General features: G+C 45.3%; 1 protein-coding gene across 4 annotated transcripts in view; it reads left to right on the forward strand.

The window, feature by feature from the left end:
• The window catches only part of SRGAP2 (SLIT-ROBO Rho GTPase activating protein 2), a 98,996-nt gene that overhangs the window by 46,345 nt on the left and 31,624 nt on the right, over positions 1–21,027 (forward strand). For 3 of the 4 annotated variants that reach the window (XM_030473428.1, XM_030473431.1, XM_030473429.1), the window contains exons 5-10: positions 6,200–6,262; positions 9,104–9,319; positions 9,766–9,894; positions 14,396–14,620; positions 16,064–16,165; positions 17,138–17,335. In XM_030473428.1, coding sequence (XP_030329288.1) covers positions 6,200–6,262; positions 9,104–9,319; positions 9,766–9,894; positions 14,396–14,620; positions 16,064–16,165; positions 17,138–17,335 — 933 coding nt within the window. The remainder of the gene's footprint in view (positions 1–6,199; positions 6,263–9,103; positions 9,320–9,765; positions 9,895–14,395; positions 14,621–16,063; positions 16,166–17,137; positions 17,336–21,027) is intronic. The other variant, XM_030473430.1, reaches the window with a different exon arrangement.

Genomic DNA, 21,027 nt, shown 5'->3' on the forward strand with positions numbered 1-21,027 from the left:
GTGTTCAAGATATTCTTCCATTTAGGTAGATTCTGGGTTTGATTTTCCCTTTCCTTTTCACTCTGTCTCCCCATCACCCCATCGTTGTAATGTGGCCCTTCATTTCTCTGAGTGAGGGGTGAGAGCAGATCGTGAGGGGAGAGCAGGGGCAGCCATGGGCTTTGAGGGGTGGCCACGAGAGGGGATCAGTTTGCCCTTAGTGACATGGTTTTGTGGTGGGCTTGACAGTCCTGGGGTAAAGGTTGGGCTCCATGATCTTAAAGGTCTTTTCCAACCTGGTAGATTCGATGATTCTATCTGATCCTATGGTACAACCTTTCTGCTTCTTACATGGTTATCAGGTTTCCTTGCCGAGGGATGTGTCTTTTTAGTGGTATTACTTATACATGTATACCCTTTTGAGAAGCAGTCTCTTAATTTGGGATCTTTAATCACTCCTCTGTTGTCTCTTTGAGATTTCCCTGGAAGCAGAAGCAGACTGATAGTGAAGTGTAAGGGGGAAAAGAAATCTTTTTAAAAGAAAGGACTGTGAAAGCCTTTGAGCAGCTTCTGAACAAATGGATTTTTCTCAGTTTGACAGATTTTTACATAACAAAACTGTGAAGTAATTGGGAAGTGTTGATGGGCAGAAAGGCAGATTTATTCTGCATATGCACAAGTTCCTGTGTCTTAACGTAGAACCACACTGGAGACTCTCTGAGCAGTGACCCCATCCTGCGTTCTGGCTTATTGAGGTGGGTTTGTCCTCCTGGTATAGTGGGGACAGGGAGGGGTGGTTGCCCTACAAATCCTGCTTTGAAAGCACAGCATTCCTTTACACAGTTGTATCAAGTTCGGTGGTGATATTTCTGGGGAGAAGACCGTGTAAAACATGAAGAAAACAAAACTGAGGATTTAAAATTCGCTTCCTGTTTAATAGCTTTGATCATGGGGAAATAAACCAGTTTATCTACTGGTACACTGTGCTTGATGTGAAATGGAAAATCCACAATGAGTTGCTTGAAAGCCTGGTGGTAATCAAGGAAGAAGAATTATTAATTCTCTTAAGGAGTCCGTGCTTAAGCTGACCTACTTTACAACTGCAGCGTGTCTCGTGGCTGCATTGGTACCAGCATATGAAAGATGTTAAAACACACCACGCAGGGAAAACCCATGCACAGGAAGGAAAGCACTGGCCAAAATGCTGGGCACTTGTGAAGATATTTCTCCATAACAATGTAAACATGTAAAGAGACAAATACCATCGTTAAAACTGTGGTGCAGACTTGGTAAGTATGTGCTGTAGCTCTACTCTCACGTGTGCATCCTTACCCACTGCACTCCTCTGCCTTAGGTGCCTCAGGAAATAGTAATGTTGAGTTCTTCCTCTTGTCCCCAAAGGTAAAGGATACAGAAGCCTGTTGGGAAATGATGCTCTCTGATTTCTCGCTGGGGAAATGAAATCTTCCAGTTTTCCTACCTGCTTATTTTTAGAACAAGAGGAGTGGAGGAAGGGAGAGGGAGTGAATTCACCAGAGTGGTGCTGTAGTTGGAGTGATGGTCTCTGTTACGCTGGTAGCACTTTGTACCCGGTCAGATACAGAGATCAGAGCCTGATGCCCAGGGAGATGTACTGGATGCCAGAGGCTACAGCTGGAGTAATTCTGCTGCATGTTACAGGCTAAAAATGTCACTTCTGCATATAGATTGGGCATGAAATACACTGCATTTGGCCCCGGATTGAGAGCAGCACCGAGGAGAAGGACTTAAAGTCCCTTCCAACCTAAACCATTCTGTGATTCTGTTTAATATGTGAAAGTAATCCATTGTTACTACATTTTGATTCTAATTCCCTGTGGTCTTTATTTTGCTGCAATGTGAATTCAGGTCACCCGGGAATGAGGTAACAGCACTTCTCCACTCCAGGTCGTTCATCTGCCTCTGGTCCCCCCAGTCAGTTTTTCCTAGAGCTACATCCCAGCAGGTTGAAGAGGGTGTTGGTGGCAGTGAGTAGCACAAAGCTGTCCTGCAGAGCACGAAAAGTGGGAGCAGAATTACAGAACGTGACTTGGGGTGTTTTACAGGACTTCCCCACTTGCCGGTGTAGGTCTTGTCACCTTCTGAGGCCCGTTTCACATGCGGTTCATTCAACGAGGGCAAATGTAGCTGGCTTCACAACAAGAATGAATGCTCTCAGCCATAAAATTGCTTGGTTTGTTGGGATTGAGTGCCTGAAGCTCAAGATTCAATAGGATCAGCACAAAAAATAAGAGAAATAGGATGTAGAGGTTGTTTGGAAGAGACTCTTTAAGCCTGGAGTATGGGAGGCAGTGGTGTGACGTGGTTTCGTGTAGGAATGGCTTTTCAGAGTAGAGTATTTTGCTGTCATAAGGAAAATTCCTTATTACTGACATAGTGGTGAAAGAAATCACTAGTGGAGAAAACTAGATAATACAACTGTAAGTTACATATGAGTGACCGACGCATAATGGATCATTACACTGGAAACTGATGATCTGTCTTCCAAAATATGCATGTATTTTGTACGGCATGACATAGGATTTGTTTTCCTAGTTTTGCTTTAAATTCTGGAGAGCCTGAAGCTGTAGAAGAGGTCTTCACAGAATTCCTGTTTGCAGGGCCCTGTGATGATGGCCAAGCACTTTATCCATGAAAGTTCTTGCAAGTCTTCTCTTTAACAAATGTCTTAAGTTGATGTTAACTAATGCATGATATTTAGTTTTAGATTAGGTATTGGGTAGAGTGACATGAGCCCTTAGGCAGAAGCTCTTCCCTGTGAGGGTGCTGAGGCGCTGGCACAGGGTGCCCAGAGAAGCTGTGGCTGCCCCATCCCTGGCAGTGTTCAAGGCCAGGTTGGACACAGGGGCTTGGAGCAACCTGCTCTAGTGGAAGGTGTCCCTGCCTGTGGCAGGGGGTTGGAACTGGATGAGCTTTAAGGGCCCTTCCATACAAACCAGGCTGGGATTCCATGAATAAATACCCTGTGTTTTACCTTTGGTTTAGACAGGAATAAAAAGGATCTTGAACATCTGCGAATTTCTTCTCTGGTCTCAGCAAGGGAACTTGCCTCCAGCTCCCACTGTTGATTCAAAAACCAGAACATCTATTTGTTTTCCACCTTTGTATATGTAATTATTCCTTTTTAAATGACGGAGAGAAATGGTCTTGTTAGAGAGCAGTTTCCAGGCTCAGCAGATTTGGATTCCAGTTCCAGCCCTTTCACGGGCTGACATAATTTTCGGCAGTGTATTAGATAAAATCTCTTATCTCCGTGTGTTACTCATTCCCCCTCGAATGGCTTCTGAGTGCTTCCCTGCTGTTGTGCAGCTTACACAGAAAGCATCTCCTGAACTTCACAGTGTGTTTGGTTGGAAGCTGAACCATCCTTCTATCAGATTTGGATCTACGTTACTGAGGCTCGAGATCCGGCGCATGAAACGTTGACAGCATTCCGCAGCTCTCATATTTATTATCCCCCCTAAATATTTTGAAGCTGAAGTCGTTAATGTTTGCTGGAATGTGGAACAGCCAAGCCAAGTAGATCCCAAAAACATCTTGATTAAATTAGCAGGGAGGTGGAGGGGAGGAGGCTGGAACAAAGAGGCTGTTGAGGAGCTGGCACCGCGCGCTGGGAATCTGTGTTCCAGCCAGGGGTGGCAGCAAGCTCCAGCGCTGCACATGGTGCATATACCCCCTGTTGTAACAAAGGGGTATGTGTGCATGTGTGAGCGTGTATGTTGATGCATGTGCACGCTTAGGGCAGCTTCTCTCACTTTCCTCTTTCGGGCTGGGGAAAAGGCAGCTTGTGAGAACACTGAGGTTGCAGGTTAGTGCTGCTGTTGTCACCGTGCTGAAGTGACGTGGTTGTTCTCTTGGGTGCTGTTGATCCTCTTCCTTATGATACAGAGCCTGTGTGTGTCACTGAGCAGTGCGTAGCTCTGGTGAGGTGGGGCAGGAGCCCTGCTCTCTGCTTCCCCAGCCTCAGGCATGGGGGGCTCCCATGCTGTGCCATCATCCGAGTGCATTAATGATGCATATCGAAGTAGATAATCTCCCAGATCAAGAGGACAAGTGTTTAGCTCTGATGGGATGAGGAGATGACACGGTTTGTGGGGACGCTCCCTCCCCACGTGCACACTCAGTTTGTTACTGGAGCCAAGGAGATAAGATTGGGTTGCACAAGCCCTTCCTCGGCTTTTTAGGGGATGTACAGACAGACTCCAGGTGCAGGTACAGCCAGGAATAGGTAAGGATAAAATTTATCAGATTATTTTTTTTTGCTTTTATTTACTGCTTCTTCCTGGAAGGCTGTTTACAAAACGCATCATTCTAAACCCCATCTGCCTTTGAACAACATAATAAAGACATTGATGTTGAAATAGCATTGTTGGTACCTGGAGACGTTTGCAAGTGCAGAGATGATGTGGTTGCTTTTCCTTGGCATGCATTTTAGTTGTAATTCCGTGCCACATTCTAGCATGAGCCTGAAATCTCTCCTGCCTCTCTGGTGCTGGTTTTAACCTGGATGCACTTGGAGCTCCATGGGACCTCAGGAAAGTTCTCTGTGTGTCAGGTCCACCACCTTCTACAGCACTTGAGCAACAACTCTTGTGCTAATGTCTAAGGCGTTTTCCTTTGCCTTTCTCAAACTAACCCTTCTGCTTCCTCCAGTGCCTGTTCATTTACCAAGGTCAGCAAGCTCAGCTTTTTTTCTCCCTAAACCTGTTTTTGGTGATGGAATCAGTAGAGGGAGCAGCAGTAAATGAACAGTGCTCACTGCACAGCTCTTGTTTTCATGGCACCTGTGATCTATCTTACCTTCATCTTAATGGAAGTTTTTTTCCAGTCCAGCACTCTGGCAGTTCCTTTCTTGAGAGCTCATTTGGAAGCACAGTTTGGTGTTTTGACAGTTCGGCACTTAAGCTGCTGCTTTTCTTCTTCAACCTGAGCATGCATTAAAATATTCATTTTCATCTCTTTCGCATAATTGATGCTTCAGCAGTTTTACAGTGAATGAGCAATTCTATGCAAGAAATAAGCAAATGGGCTGCAAAGAGCTGGGCGAAGGGCAGACGATTGGTCCAGTCTTGAACCAGCACAGCTGAAAAGCTCCTTCTGTGCGAGGAGTTCAGTGCTCAGGGCACTTCAAACAGAGCCAGTCACTTCCATTAATCATCTCCAATGGTGAGGGAAAAGGCGCTCATAAAAATCTTTGCCACCCATATCAGTGCAGTGATGAGCAGCAGCTCCAGCTTGCTTCTTTCAGAGATGGAAAAACTGGCAGTGGGTTGGAACTGGATGCGCTTTAAAGTCCCTTCCAACCCAAGCCATCCTAGGACTCTGTGAAACACTGCTTCTTCAGCACGCCATTTCTCCTGCAGTACCTGAAGGTATTCAAGAGTGACTGTGCCCTGGTGAATCCAGGAAAGAGATTTAATGATGTGCACACAAGTGAGAGCTGGCAGACCTTGCAGCAAGGCTTCCCTCCTAGATCTGTGTCCATAAGGCTTTGCCAGGCCCCATCTGAGCAACCTCATTTCCTCAGGAATCAGTACAATGAGGTGGCACCGGCAACTCGTGACGTGTGCGTGTGGTTGAGGGACAAGGAGTAAGGATGAGAGGGGTGGGCAGGCAGTGCCAGAGGGCTGGCAGTGAGGTGCAGGGTCAAAGGAAGGAGCAGGAGAGCTGCCTGCAGAGATGGCAGTGTGAAGGACGTGGTGGATGGCTGTCGTGCAGCCTCAGGTCTGTCTTTGTCAAGGGAGTACCTTACATCAGCACGCTTCAAGTATTGCCTGGTTCGTGGTGTGATGGAAGGTCATTCCCGTTGGCTTCCTCATCCTGCCTGCCTTCAGCTTCCATACCAACCTGTCCTACATTCATAGTTCTGCTTGATCCTGCTACAGTGGGCAAATCTGTGTGTTTCCAGGCTTGCAATGTTGAAAATCCCACGTTCTCTGGTAATTTCCCTGTCTCTGGACTGTCAGCCTTTTCTGCCTGTGCATATGTAACATTTCACTTTATTAATACTGTTTGTGCAATTTGACCAGAAGTGGCTCTGGGCTGAGCAGTTATTGGATTTGCTGGCATAAATAGCAGTGCTTAATCGAGCCTACAGTATTTCTAGCTGGGGAGCATGCTCACTTCCTCTGCCTTTTCCCTGTCTTCCCCAATTAACTTTCATTTCTCTGTTTTGTTGCAGAGCAAGGAAGTGGGATTGCAGCTCCAGGAAGACTTGATGAAAGTCTTGAATGAACTCTACACGGTAAATCAAACTGATTTTTTTTTTTGGCATCTTTTCAGGCAGAAGGAAGAAGTGTTTGACTTCTCCCAGCCTGCTCTTCCAGCAGGGACTAAGCACCAAGACTGATAAATGTCTGCAGGCTGTGCAGCTCGAGGCGGCTGGTGCTCACCAGTCTATAGAGCACCATAAATCTCACTTTTTCACTCTATCCTGCTGTTGTTTCAGCTCTCTAAGTGTTGGCTCCACTTCTCAAAGATCTCACCTTAATGCACATCTGCTACTAGCTGCAGTGTTGGGTTTAAAAAGAATGAGACATATTATAGACCTTGTAGCAGTCTTACAATACCTAAAAGCTCTAGAAGAAAACTGGAGAGGGACTTTTGGCAAGGATTTGTAGGGACACACAAGGGGGAATGGCTTTAACCTGCCAGAGGGGAGACTGAGATGAGCTCTGAGGGAGAAGCTCTTCCCTGTGAGGGTGCTGAGGTGCTGGCACAGCGTGCCCAGAGAAGCTGTGGCTGCCCCATCCCTGGCAGTGTTCAAGGCCAGGTTGGACACAGGGGCTTGGAGCAACCTGCTCTAGTGGAAGGTTTAAGCTCCCTTCCAACCTAAACCATTCCATGATTAGGATTATTTCCAAATACACTGGAAATCTGCAGTCCGTGGTGCTGTGTGGTCTGAGTGTACAGAAGGCAGCACACAGCTTCAGCGGGGGGACCCACTGTATTTATTTGTTCCTCAGTTCTTTCAGCAAAACAGCTCCCTTTAGAGTCATTCTCCTCCATCTGTGCTTTCTGCTTCTCAGTCTGTCTGTTGGAGACACTAAGAAAGAGGCACTGCCTCGGGAAGGAGAAGGAATGTGTTCATAAAAGTTCATATGCTGCTCAGGGACTTCTCTGCTCACATAGATGAATGGAAAAGCCTGTTGCTTGATTAAATTCTTGCTTTCTGCAGCTGTTACTGAGCTGGTTTTCTTTTAAAAGCAGAACCCACACATGGTTTTGGTGCTCAAAATGTCTTTTTGTTTGTCCTTCCTTAATGACACGTTGGGTCATTACACTGAGGTGCCTTAAAGCTCCTCCAGTTCCAACCCCTGCCCATGGGCAGGGATGCCTTCCACTAGAGCAGGTTGCTCCAAGCCCCATCCAAAGGAGTGACAGAATCCCTGTTTTAAGGCAAAATGGATATGGATGAAGTCTTTAGTTTCCCTCCACAGATAAAACACAGAGGATTATAATGACCTGTAAGTTTTTGTTAGGAATTGTCCTGTGTCAGCCCATGACTGTGCTGTTGCCCTCCGCAGGCAGAGCTTGCGGGTGGCAAAGCAGCACCATCAGCAGGATAAAAATCATTAAAATTGGGATTTCTCTCTCTGCTTCTCTTGGTTTTAGCCAGAAAAAAGAAACTACTTTGCATCTATTATTATAAATGCCTGCTTTATAGTCTAAGCATATGCAGGAACTGAAAGTGTGTGTGTGTAAATTATTCAGTGAGTCTCTCTCTAACACTGGCTGCACTCACATGCTCTTTCATGTTTAAATACAACATCTCTTTGTATCTGAAAACCTCTGCTGATCACTGCGGGAAGAGAGAGCATGTGTCTTCCTTATGTAAAATTATGTTGTGGTTCAAACTGAGGTGAAATAGGTATAAATGGGGGTTCATCTGAAGTAATTGGTTTGCAAACAGGGTCTTTATTAATGCTGGAAGGACACTATTGGGGTGTCTTTATGGAACTGTGCATTTTTTGGGGCCCCTATCGAAATTGTATCATCGTGATGTTTGCTTTGGTATGTGAATTGAATTGCTTTGCATTGATGGATGAAGAAAGCTTGTTGACATATTATGTCCTTTTTGTTCTGCTTCCTTAACACAAAGCTAGACATGAATATCCCCTGAAATGAAGGGGGAGGTTGTGACTTAGGGGAATATTTATCTATACTTATCAAATGTGTACTATAATAAGAGTTGTCTGTACAGGGTCCAGTACAGGCCTCCCTGAGCAAAAGAACCACACTCTTATTACTATTTTTATTAGATAAGGTGAACAGAAGGACTTCTACATATCCAGTTTGATTTAAACAAATGGAACCCGAGTTGCTTTGGCAGCCGTTATGTTCAGACTATTGATCTGCAAGACAGTTCCTTGGGATTTGGGATGTTTAAAGGCCTGATTTATCCAGGTGAAAGACTGACAGGCATTCCTTCTGCAACCTTACCTGCTGATGAAAAGCTGTCATTTCCCAGCATTGGCATGTAATTTCCCTTGAATAGTGAGGAAGCTGGGTTTAGTCTGTGTCTTTTTTTGGTTTCTATGCCTCCTTTATTGGATCATGCAAGCAGGCTCATGCCAAAGTGAAACAAAGAAGCAGCTGCAGCATCACCCACTTTGATTTCAGATTCATTCCGAGAGCCGCACTTCCACTCGTGCATCTTCTGCCCTGCTTTTCTGAGATGGGAAAACTCCCATTTTGCCAGTTCCCAGTTACCAACCAGATGTGGCTTGTTGGGCACTGTTTGAATGCCTTTGCTTAGTATGATATATGAACATGATGGACATTTATATATACTATAAACGTGATGGGCAGCTGTTATGAGATAGGCATGTTAAAGAAACATACAGTTTTGGGGAGTGCATTGGCCAAATATGTTGAAGCATATGACCTCTTTCTTAGGATTTTGTCCTTCTTCCTCACCTGTGAGCTTTCCACAGATATCATTCCTGTTCTCCCTAAGGCTTGGTCATGCAACTAAAGTAAGACAGAACATCTGTATGCCTCATTTTTTGGTTAGGTAAGCCCATTTCTTCCTCAGCAAGTGGAACTGTGGAGCTCTCTGACTCTTGGCTATCATTTTCTGCAGGTTATGAAAACCTACCATATGTACAACGCCGACAGCATCAGTGCTCAGAGCAAACTGAAAGAGGCGGAGAAGCAGGAGGAAAAGCAGATTGGGAAGTCAGTGAAGCAAGAGGACAAGCAGACACCGCGCTCCCCTGACTCAACTTCCAACGTCAAGTTTGAGGAGAAGCATGTTCGGCGAAGCTCTGTCAAGAAAATAGAGAAAATGAAGGAGAAGGTACTGCCCTATTGCTTGTGTAGAGTGCTCAAGGAGGATTTAGGCTCTGAAAAGACCAAGTTTAGGCCTAGCTTCTGTTGGAGGAGGTGGGGTGCCTGCAACAGCCCTCAGACTACCTATGGGCTTCTATTAGCTGCTGTGGTAGTGCTGGAGCTGGGCCGTAACCTCATAAACCCACCTTGTTCCTTCATTCTAACCTCAATCTTCCCCAACCTGTAGTCTGTTTTAAGAGAAGACTTGAAGCGCAGAACTGTTTAGTATAGTACTGCTTAAAAACATCCAAATAATCAATCTAAATCTTTAAGTCTTGATAAAACTGGAATCCAAATGAACAGAAGCTGTGTGAGCACACTAAGATTGTGCAGTGTTCTCTGGTGTTACTAAGAACGCTCCTAATCCTGCTGCACCTCTTTTTAAACTCTATTCTGTTTGTGGTTCTCTTCTAGCGCCAAGCAAAGTACACAGAAAACAGACTGAAGGCTATTAAGGCAAGAAACGAGTATCTGCTGGCTCTGGAAGCCACCAATGCATCTGTATTCAAGTATTACATTCACGACCTGTCTGATCTCATTGATGTAAGTGCTGCTGCTTGGGTGCCTGCAATGAATATCGTTGCCACTAACCCTCATGTGTCTTTCCTTCATTCTTCAGCGTCTTCTACATCGGTATGACTGGTAACCTCTGTGGAATGAGGATCTTGGATGGGCAGCTTAGAGGGTAAAAAGAAGCATAATAATTGGTCACTGAGCTGTTAAGTGAGCTTTTCTTCAATGAGTAACTCGAGTTTTGTTGCACAGATAGAGACTCGCACAAGAAACCTGACATGGAAACGTGTAGAAGGAGGACTTGCTTAGTTAACATGAAACTCAGCTTCAGTATCACAGTTGCTTGGCATTTTCTATTTACTATTTTAAGCAGACAAGCAGGATTATAACTCAGAGGCACATTTTCAAAAAGAGTGATTACTGTAGAACCAGTGAAGCGGTTGGTAAAAGAAATTGAGGACAGAAGCATTTTCTAAAGCTGCTTTTAACTTGTTTTGCAAAATTTAATCTATTTCAAGGCTAGTGCTTTCTCTAGCATGTTTCACGAGAGGGATGAACCTCCCTGCTTTTTAGACCTTCTGTTCTCTGATACCCCAACCCACCAGCTCTGCAGCAACCTGATGCATTTCTTATGTCACTGCAGAGCACTTTGAGTGCAGTCCTGAAAGGTGTCAGAGGAGTGTCAGCAGCGTTGGAGGTTCTGCTTGCCTCTCTGTTCACACAGAGAAATAAGAAATTAACTGGTTACAGAAACCAGTCCCCCCTTTCTTTAGGGTGCTCGCTGCAGAAGCTGAGTAATAGAACAGGAGGTGGAGGGAGCTTGTTCCCCTGCTACCTGCAAGCTCTTGCATTCAAGGGACATCATGTCTGCTTTTAGTAAAACACACAACAAACACCACCCCCGCCCCCCCCAAATCTCTCCTCCTTTAACTCAGTAAAACCAGTGAGGAATCCGGAGATGTTTCACAAATACATAACTCCCCTCTTCACCCAGCAGAACTGGAGTACCAGGTACACTGAACACCTTGTGTCTGGGTCACTGCCTGCTGCTTGCTCGTACTCTGCTTTGAAGCACTGCTAGAGCCACTCTGCTGCAAAGCCTGGAGGGAACTTGCCTTGTAGGAGGGGGAGGTAATGATAGAAGTGTCTCTAGACACAGGCAATAAAGAGCACTCAGATCTTTATTAATTAGTCAGCTATTATCATACCTAACAGTATATATAATGCATTTATTCAGCTGATCATAAAAAGACATGAAGTGCACTTCTGCTGGGTGTTTATTTAAGCCTGTCCTTTGGAGGTCAGGCTCCTCAGTGCTGCATGGGTTGGGAAGCACTGTTATTGTGCAGTGTGATGGTTTGCACAGTTGTGGGGCTGAAGAGGCCTGGTTGGTTTGTACCTGCTGCCTGTTCGCAGCTTTTAAACATCTGCTCGACCTGACTTGTACCATTTGGTTTGGTTTTGTAACAACTGATGACTTTCTGCTATTGAAAGGTAGGGATTCGTTTCACTGCCATCAGCAGAATTCAGCTCTCTCATTTTTAATGTCCTATCTGTAAGTCCTCCCCCAATACAAATGTGCTTGGTTCAGTTGTTTGCTAACAGTCTGCTCCTAGTACGTTTTCAGGATTCATATATAGTAAAGAGTCTTATTTGGATTTCATAAACCCAGAGCAATTTTAGATTCCTTTCATCCTGATGGATCAAAAATGAACAGTTAGAATGACTGATGGTTATCTGAAGCATCTGACTTAAAAATGTGATTTTTAAGCCAGCTCTTAATTCTTTTCCTTGATTTAGTCATTTGGTGATACCGCATCTTGAAATAGAATCTAAAAGCAATCTTCAGTGTTGCTTCCAAGTAGATTGTATTTGGGCAAACAGCATTAAACTTGTCATGTTTGTGCAGCACATTGTGTGCTTCCAGTGTGCAGGGAAGGGTAACAGTGAGTTAATTCTTCATCGTGAGTTCAGAGCAATAAATTGTTCCCGACATAGCCCAGTAGTTTTGAATTTCCTGACTTTGGGGACTGAGGCAGCTCTTTGATGCTAATGAAACATTACAGTAATGGGGAAGTTTGGATTAACTCCTATTTATGAAAGGGTCACTGGGACAGAATCTAAAAGAAGATAAAAACGTGGGTGTATGTGTGAGTCCTAAAGCTTATTTCGCTCTCCCAGGAGCAGGTTTACTATTGGTGTTTACTCCAGGATCTCACAGTTTCCTTTCCAAGTGTAAATTACATTCTAAACCAAGAGGGCTCTTCCTTCTTAAATCTTCTTTTTGGGACCTGTTTGAAGCTGCTAACTGGCAAAGGGTTAATGATCTGTCGTGTTGGGAAGTGAATTTGAATGAGTTATCATTAAATTCTTATAAAAAATTGATTTCCTTGGAGAACGATTTCATCAAACATTTATATAACCCAGAAAAGGGATGGGGAGACTGATAACGTTTATAAATGTGGTACCTGGCCTCTGAAAAATGTTCACGAGGGGGAGTGGGCTGAGAAATGTTTTCTGTCACATAAGCCAAATGTTTCAGTAACATAAAGCCAAAAGCCTTTGTGTGTTCATAGAATCACAGACTGGTTTGGGTTGGAAGAGACCTTAAAGCTCCTCCAGTTCCAGCCCCCTGCCACGGACAGGGACACCTTCCACTAGAGCAGGTTGCCCCAAGCCCCTGTGTCCAACCTGGCCTTGAACACTGCCAGGGATGGGGCAGCCACAGCTTCTCTGGGCACCCTGTGCCAGCGCCTCAGCACCCTCACAGGGAAGAGCTTCTGCCTCAGAGCTCATCTCAATCTCCCCTCTCGCAGGTTAAAGCCATTCCCCTTGGCCTGTCCCTACAGACCCTTGTCCAAAGCTCCTCTCCAGCTTTCTTGTCTTAATGCAGTCCTGCTGCTCAGCAAGGTGGTGTGTGAAATAGGAAGTCCCATTTGACATTCCAGTCCCACCAGTGACCTCCCCTTATGCAGTGGATCGGCTTTTCTGCCGATGCGGATGCGTGCTGGAGGAGGGCGAGCACAGGGAGGGCGAGCTGCTCGCCCTGGGTGGGCATGCAATGGTCTGACCCCCAGTAGGAGGGGAAGAGGAGTCACTGCTCCTGTTAAATCTGGGCTGATCCTCATCCCGGCTGGACTGTTGGCCCAACTCATCCTGGCTTCCCCCAGATAACTGCAGAGAACAGCGCTGTGATGTGCATGCAGAGGAGCGGCTGTCGATCCAAGACTGCCTCCACACGTGCACATTCTCAATCAAGCATCTTTTGTTGTTGGGGTTTTTTTGGGGCTGGTTTTTGTTCTTTCTGATTGAATATAATATCCTTTAATTCTCTGCCACCAGCCTAACCAGCAACTGCAGCTCTTTTTACCAGGCTCCACACCTGCCACAGCTGGTTGGCACAGGAGCCAGGCATCGAGCAGCATGTGGTGACAGCAATTCTGAGCAGGCAGGGAATGGTCTTCTCCCTCCCTCTTTCCTCCCCTTCCTTTTCTTTTTGCGTTTGCACACAATGACAGTGATGAGACCCAAATGATGGGCGAGGAGGAGATTTCATGTGAATTTTGCTTACAGAGCAGTGCAGCAATCAAGCAGATGGTCTCTTTCTTTCGTGTTGGATATTCTCCTAGCGTATGTAACCTTGCTTGTAACTCCAAGAAGGTGGGCTCCTTGCTTGCTCCCTTTACTGGATGTCTGAAGAATTCAGGCTGGTTCCGATCAGAATGAAAAGCTCCTTTCTCCCTTCTGAAACATGAAGAATTGGCTGCGCAGCCACAGTGGAGATGAAGCTCCTGGATTGTCTTCCAGTGACATCACCCTGGTGTCACAGCCAGGAAATTCTTGACCACGACCACTTTCTGCTGGAGAGTTTTGCTCTTCTGTTTCACCCCAGCAATGAAGTCATCCCAGCCGGCTGCTCCTTGCTTTTTGGATGACTCTGCTCTTTATGCCTGTGATGTCCAGGTCATGTTCTTGCTTCCTGAAGTACACTGAATTGAGCAGCTTTCTGTATCTTGGGTAGAATTATTTAGATGCAGATTAACTTCTGCACATGATCCAAATCCTATGGCTTGTTTCTCCAGATAGTACTTTAATGCCTTGTTTTCCTCTTACTTGGAATAATTTTGTGTAAGGATTTTGGAGTGTGTTCAGTGGGAATCAATGCCCCTAAAAGTAAGGTTAGAATGTAAAGAAATAGACTGCCATGTTATTGAACTTCCAGGGTGCTTTTGTTTAACACCGTGAAATGAAGTCATTACTACTCCATGACTGCAAGCTGTTGTAAGTTTAAGCTGTTCTTGTCTTGGCACTAATTATAACATGATGCTGACATTTGGTGTGGGATTATAGGTTGAGAGCTCTGTTTAGGGCCAGCTCTTAGGACCACAGTCAAGGTGCCTGTGCAGTCGGTGAGATGATAAAACATCCACAACTTACTACCCATTTAGATAACTTCTGGCTTCAGAAGCATTTTAATATCCATTGCAGGATTTCGTCACTTGTTCATATGGAATTGTGTGTGTTTTTCCAGCAGTGCTGTGACCTGGGATACCACGCTAGCCTCAACCGAGCGCTCAGGACATTCTTGTCTGCTGAGCTAAACCTGGAGCAGTCAAAGCACGAGGGTCTGGATGCCATTGAAAACGCCGTGGAGAACCTGGATGCCAACAGCGATAAGCAGCGCCTGATGGAGATGTACAACAACGTCTTCTGTCCACCCATGAAGTTCGAGTTTCAGCCGCACATGGGTGACATGGTCAGTTTATAGTCCTCCAGCTCTGTAAACACTTCCAGCTCTGCCTGTTTACTTCCCTTGTCTTTGATAGATAGACCCACTACAAGGCCACCTGTTTGGCTCTATTCTGGGGAGGAAGAGAGGAGCTTTAACCAAGGGACCTGATGTAAAGATTAAGCAGAGGCTTATGGCATAGATGTCAGGATATGACTGACTCTTACTTTTTGGCTATCAAAGCTACTGAAGCTGAAAATGCTTCATTAAGTGTTGTACTTCATGGAGTATAATACTAAGCGTGGATAGGAAACACTTTTAACCTCTCATTAAACCCACAAGTTTACCCCTTCACTCTGAGACAAACTGAAGTTAGAGATTTGAAGGGGCAACAAGAAACTTAAATGCTGGTTTTGGGAGGGGTTTGAGTGTGGAATTGTAGAGTATAAAAGATTTACAATGGTGCTTTGTGCATCTTCCCTATGAGGCGAAGCCATCAAAAGACTTTAGGTTTTGGCAGTGGAAATGTCTCTCTTTATAGGTTTATCAAGATGTGGTTACCCATCTGGGAGCTGTTTAAAGTTGCACAAGCTGAAACCAGTTCTAAATGGGAACACATGTACAATGTGATAATTTAGGTCAATTGGTTGGATTTCTGGATTTTCCTCCTGAACACGGAGGAAACAGTGTCAGGACTCTTGCAGCCAGCCTCTTCTTCTGGTCTAAGAATTATAATCGCTGCTTAAGGCTCCTCTTTGTCTCTTCCCCCTTAAGTGAAACCCTCAGACTGCAAATGACCTCTCTCAGTTGTTCTGTGCTTTAGCAGTATCCTCTGAGATCGTGGGAAGAAAAAGAATCACCTGCAGGCTGTCATGCACTTAACAGGCTCGTATTCACTGAATCATTTATCTTGGTTCTTCTCAAGGCCAAGTGAGGGTTTATCAATGCAGGCTGATGGCCTTGTTGCAATGGTCCTGCATATACCACATTGAATATATGATGTTGTGTGATAAAACTCTAATTTCTGCCTCTAAGAAATAGCCTTATGCATGAATTGTGCCTGTTGCTGCAGTGTACAGGTCGTTCAGCTGAGCCTGCTCCAGGGTGCCTGGCTAATGCATTGAACCACATTCTTCCTGATGTTCGGTGGGATTTAGCCTAATATCTGTAATAAAGCACGTCAGACTTCCAAAACACATGACAAGCTTATACGACTGCAAGTAGCGAGTATTTTCTACTACTTCTTTGATATTCACGTTCTCTCTTGCTCCCTTTTCAGCACAGTCAGGAAAGGAGCTGCTATTTTTGAACACAGACCTTTTCCACTGGTTGAAATCTGGAGCTACAAAGTTTTAAATGAAGAACTTTGGGAGATGTTTGCTGCTAATAATTGAATGAAGAAACTGCAATGTTCTTGATTATGTGTTTTTTCCCCCTAGCACTCTAAAAGCAGTGCTCTTTCTCTTCCAGGAGTCACAGCTCTGTGCCCAACAACCAGTCCAGAGTGAGTTAGTGCAGAGGTGCCAGCAGTTGCAGTCTAGATTATCGACACTTAAGATTGAAAATGAAGAGGTGAGCTAATGAACCACAGATCAAGAACCCTCTTACCACTTCCAGTGGGGACTGGGGACTGGGGAAGGAATAATTGAGTTTCTGTGATCCTCTTTGGTGAAGACTTGTGGCCACCAGTACCCAAGTATGTGATCTCGCATGGAAGCTGGGTGTGTGGAGAGGATCCTTTAAAATATCTCTGCGTATCTCCTCCCATCCTTGAGCTGATAGGACTGGCTGTGTTGCAAAAGTTATTACAGAAGATGATTATAAGATCATTCCAACACTCTTTGCTTTGAGGTTACATTTCCAGACACCTCCTCCTCATCCCAGCCTATAAGATTACAACTGTTGTCCTGCTCCTGGCAGGTTCTGTGTGCTGCCAGCCCTTTTGTTTATATGGACAGTACTGTTAATGACCAAAACCTGTACCTTAGTTATGGCACACAGGATGTGAAACCAGTAGTACCTGTTTATTAGTAGGAACATAAAATGGTTTGTGTTGGAAGGGACCTTAAAGCTCCTCCAGCTCCAACCCCCTGCCACAGGCAGGGACACCTTCCACTAGAGCAGGTTGCTCCAAGCCCCTGTGTCCAACCTGGCCTTGAACACTGCCAGGGATGGGGCAGCCACAGCTTCTCTGGGCACCCTGTGCCAGCGCCTCAGCACCCTCACAGGGAAGAGCTTCTGCCTCAGAGCTCATCTCAGTCTCCCCTCTGGCAGGTTAAAGCCATTCCCCTTGTCCTGTCCCTACAGGCCCTTGTCCAAAGCCCCTCTCCAGGTTTCCTGTAGCCCCTTTAGGCACTGGAGCTGCTCTAAGGTGTCCTCTTAAGGAACTTTCTCTTCTCCAGGCTGCCCCAGCCCAGCTCTCTCAGCCTGGCTCCAGCCCTTGCAGCATCTAGTGAAACACTTCAGGGTACTTATTGCCTCTGTTTTTTCACTTGTAACATACTGTCTTCCTTTTTTTAATGCACTCTCATTCTTGCTGGCCAGGTTAAGAAGACTATGGAAGCTACACTCCAGACAATCCAGGATATAGTCACGATAGAGGACTTTGATGTCTCGGACTGCTTTCAGTACAGCAACTCGATGGAGTCTGTGAAATCCACCGTCTCGGAAACATTCATGAGCAAACCCAGCATTGCCAAGAGACGGGCCAACCAGCAGGAGACAGAGCAGTTCTACTTCACAGTAAGGAGTTAATTTGCAGTACAAGCACGTGTAATGTATTTAGAATTACACTCACAAGAGAGTGCAAACTGATGCTATCGCCTTGCAAAAACGCTGCTGTGATTGATTTTGGACAAGCAGAGTAAGTATCTTAGGGTTTAAAAGCGGGTGCTTTGAATTCTTGACAAATAAACAGGGATCCCTTTGTTGATGCAAACTTAGGCTGTGGATAAATTGTGTAAAAATTTGATTTCTCCTGCATCTAAAAGGATTTGTCTGAGGGAGAACTTAAGAGCTTGTAAATATCAATTTCAGAAATAATGCAAACTAAAAGAATGTTGAGCTCTTTCGTTTTTTGTTATCATCTTACAGCTTCAGCTCACATCAGCTTTTAATTGAGTCGATGCATTTTTACAAGATGCTAAGAGCTTTTTAGATTGAATTTCGTAACACACTCAGTGTTGTGGTTTTTTTTCCCCTAAATTAGATTGATGTTGAACTGTTGAATTCATTTCCATTTACAAGATATTTCAAACCAGCAGATGAAAATCATACCTCTCACCCTGGTTACTTTGTCAGTCCTTTGGGCATCTTTTGCTATACTTAATGCCCTTTACATTCCTCTTCCAAGAATGGTGTTGCTTATTAGAAGCCTGAAGTTTCTGTACAGATGAAACTTGCTGGCAGGATGGCCTCTGTCAGGCTTTGACTTAAATAAATGAAAAAGCCTTTGTAGAAGGTGAGGCTGGTTATTGAAACTGTGGAGAAGGGAGCTGGCCATGGCAGCCCTCTCTAACCAGCCTAGTCGGATGCTTGGTTGATTGATCTACTGCCCTTTATTAGGATTTCAAGCTTTGAATCTATAAGGAGCAGGTTGTTCAGCGTGTGAGCAAACACTCAGATGGATGTTAATAAGACTGAGGACAGAGCTGTGCAGTGATCTGGGCGAGGCATTCTTTGTGTAGGGGGAAAAGCAAAGTGTAGTGCAGAACAGAGATTTAAATCCCCTCATACCTTATGATGTGCTAAATGCCGAGGAATAGGAATGGAAAGGAAAATACTTATTTGAAAGAATATTCCATATTAGTGTGTACTGCATTGCTAGCAAGGCAGAGCTCTTAGGTAAAGATAGTGATGCCACCATGGGGATTGAACTGAAGGAGTACTGCTTGTAGTATCTCTATGCTAGTATAATCTGTATTTCCACTAGAGGCATGTCACTGCACTCTGGTGCCAAGACTGCTCTGTTGTTAGGGCTTTGAAGGAAGATTTGTATTCAGAATAGAAGCTTAAACTTCCCTGTGTCAGTGAAAGGCATAGGAATGATGATTGACTTAGCACCGGGCTAATGCAGATAGCTGGATAAGGAGGCAGCAGCAACTTCAAGGAGGCAAAACTGGGGATGTGGCCTGGGTACCACTGCTGCGAAACTGGAGCCAGCATGAGGATGCCTGTCAGTGCTGAACTCATACTGCTGGGTGTAATCCAGCTGGCATTCCACCCTACCTGAGAGGGGAAGGGGAGAGGAATGATTTAATCCCCTTCACCTCTAAAACGTGATAATTTTAGTTCTTAGAATCATCATAGGATCCCAGCCTGGTTTGGGTTGGAAGGGTCCTTAAAGCTCCTCCAGTTCCAACCCCCTGCCACGGGCAGGGACACCTTCCACTAGAGCAGGTTGCTCCAAGCCCCTGTGTCCAACCTGGCCTTGAACACTGCCAGGGATGGGGCAGCCACAGCTTCTCTGGGCACCCTGTGCCAGCGCCTCAGCACCCTCACAGAGAAGAACTTCTACCTTAACTCTAACCTGAACTTCCCTGTTTAACAGCACAGTTTGTGTTTGGTTTGATTATATGTGCCACCTGACCAGGGATTCTCACTGGAACAATACTGCAGTGGGTTTGGGCTCAGAGAGGGTGCCAAAGTTGCATGGTTGTGAGGAGCTGGTAGGTGCCAAATGCTCAGTCTCTAACAACACACTTTCCCCTCTTCATTTTTACAACACCAGGATAACATGACTTGAGGATGTTTCTGCTGCTTTGCGTCTGATTGTACTTAGTCTGACTCCAGCTGTGCTCTGCTAGAAATTAAATCCTTAGGAGTTCTCCTGTAGTTTGATTATTTTCTTCTTTTTTACTGTTTTTATTAAGGCACAAATCAAATGCTAATGGCTCTTTAATTCATTGAAAACAGCCTGAAGCCTTATTTTAAAATGAGGGTTTTTTATTCATAAGCATACTTGTAACAGGCAGGGTACAGAATGTTAGGCATGAGGAAACAGAATGCATGAAATGCTGCACTGGGTAGAAACCTTCTCTTCTGCTCCCTTCAAACAATCCCTGGTGCCCATCTGCAGGCAGGCAATGGTCTTAACAGGCCCATCGTTGATGCCTCGGAGCCAGAGTGATCAGCGTGAGCATGGGCGAGTGCCAGAGCGTGCTCCATTTAACTGATGGAGCAAAACACACAGCTGGGACTTGGGGAGCAGATTCTGCAGGGAAATGTCAAGAAATATGGTCATTTTTTTTGCCACAGTGATCACACTTCCTGTTTTCTTCTAAAACAACAACAGAAAGTTGAAGTATTAACTACAGGAATAGGAAGTGCTGAGACACTCCAAAGGGACTTAATTCTTGTGATATTTTTCTTCCAGTGTTGTCAACCAAGGGACATAAAACACACACTTTGGCAGTTCATTAAAGGCCCAACTCAGACATTTTTGTCTGTGCTGTCAGTACACATGACTGCTGGAGAGCCCGTGGTGGACACTTCCTTAGTTCCTGGAAGGTTCCCCCCACCCTCACTGCTACTGCTGTATATCATAGAATCCCAGCCTGGTTTGGGTTGGAAGGGACCTTAAACTTCCTCCAGTTCCAACCCCCTGCCACGGACAGGGCCACCTTCCACTAGAGCAGGTTGCTCCAAGCCCCTGTGTCCAACCTGGCCTTGAACACTGCCAGGGATGGGGCAGCCACAGCTTCTCTGGGCACCCTGTGCCAGCGCCTCAGCACCCTCACAGGGAAGAGCTTCTGCCTCAGAGCTCATCTCAGTCTCCCCTCTGGCAGGTTAAAGCCATTCCCCTTGTCCTGTCCCTACAGGCCCTTGTGCAAAGCCCCTCTCCAGGTTTCCTGGAGTCCCTTTAGGCACTGGAGCTGCTCTAAGGTCTCCCCTTCAGGAGCCTTCTCTTCTCCAGGCTGCCTCAGCCCAGCTCTCTCTCTCTCTATATATATATGTATATTCCATCATGGTTCTTCACATCTTGCACGGAGGCTGCTATTGTTATGACCTGCACAGGACAAGCAGGGTCCAGGCACTCTCATTGTTAAAATACTGTTCTTCACCTCAAGGATTTTCAGTCTAATTTGGCTATACTAGACCAGAACAGGAAGAAAATGGATGGACTTGGGGAAAGATGAAGACAAGAACTGGGACATTTCCTTATTAAATGAGAATCCTTTCTTTGTGTTCATTTCGCTAGCTGAATGTTTCACATATCACAGGGCCATTCTTTAGAATCATGAGGTATTTGAAGAGTTCTGGTCTATGCATGTAAACGTGTCCTAATTATAATGTGGACAGCTACTGTACAGCAAAGTGTTTTATGCACTGCAGCACCCTGGAGATAAATAATGCTGTTCTGAACTGCAAAACAAGAGATGAAAGAGCTGTAAAAAAAAAAAAACCCAAGCAATTGCAGAGCTGTGAAAAACCAG

Source organism: Strigops habroptila, chromosome 18 (genome assembly GCF_004027225.2).
Source record: "Strigops habroptila isolate Jane chromosome 18, bStrHab1.2.pri, whole genome shotgun sequence".
In the NCBI taxonomy this organism is placed as follows: Eukaryota; Metazoa; Chordata; class Aves; order Psittaciformes; family Psittacidae; genus Strigops; species Strigops habroptila.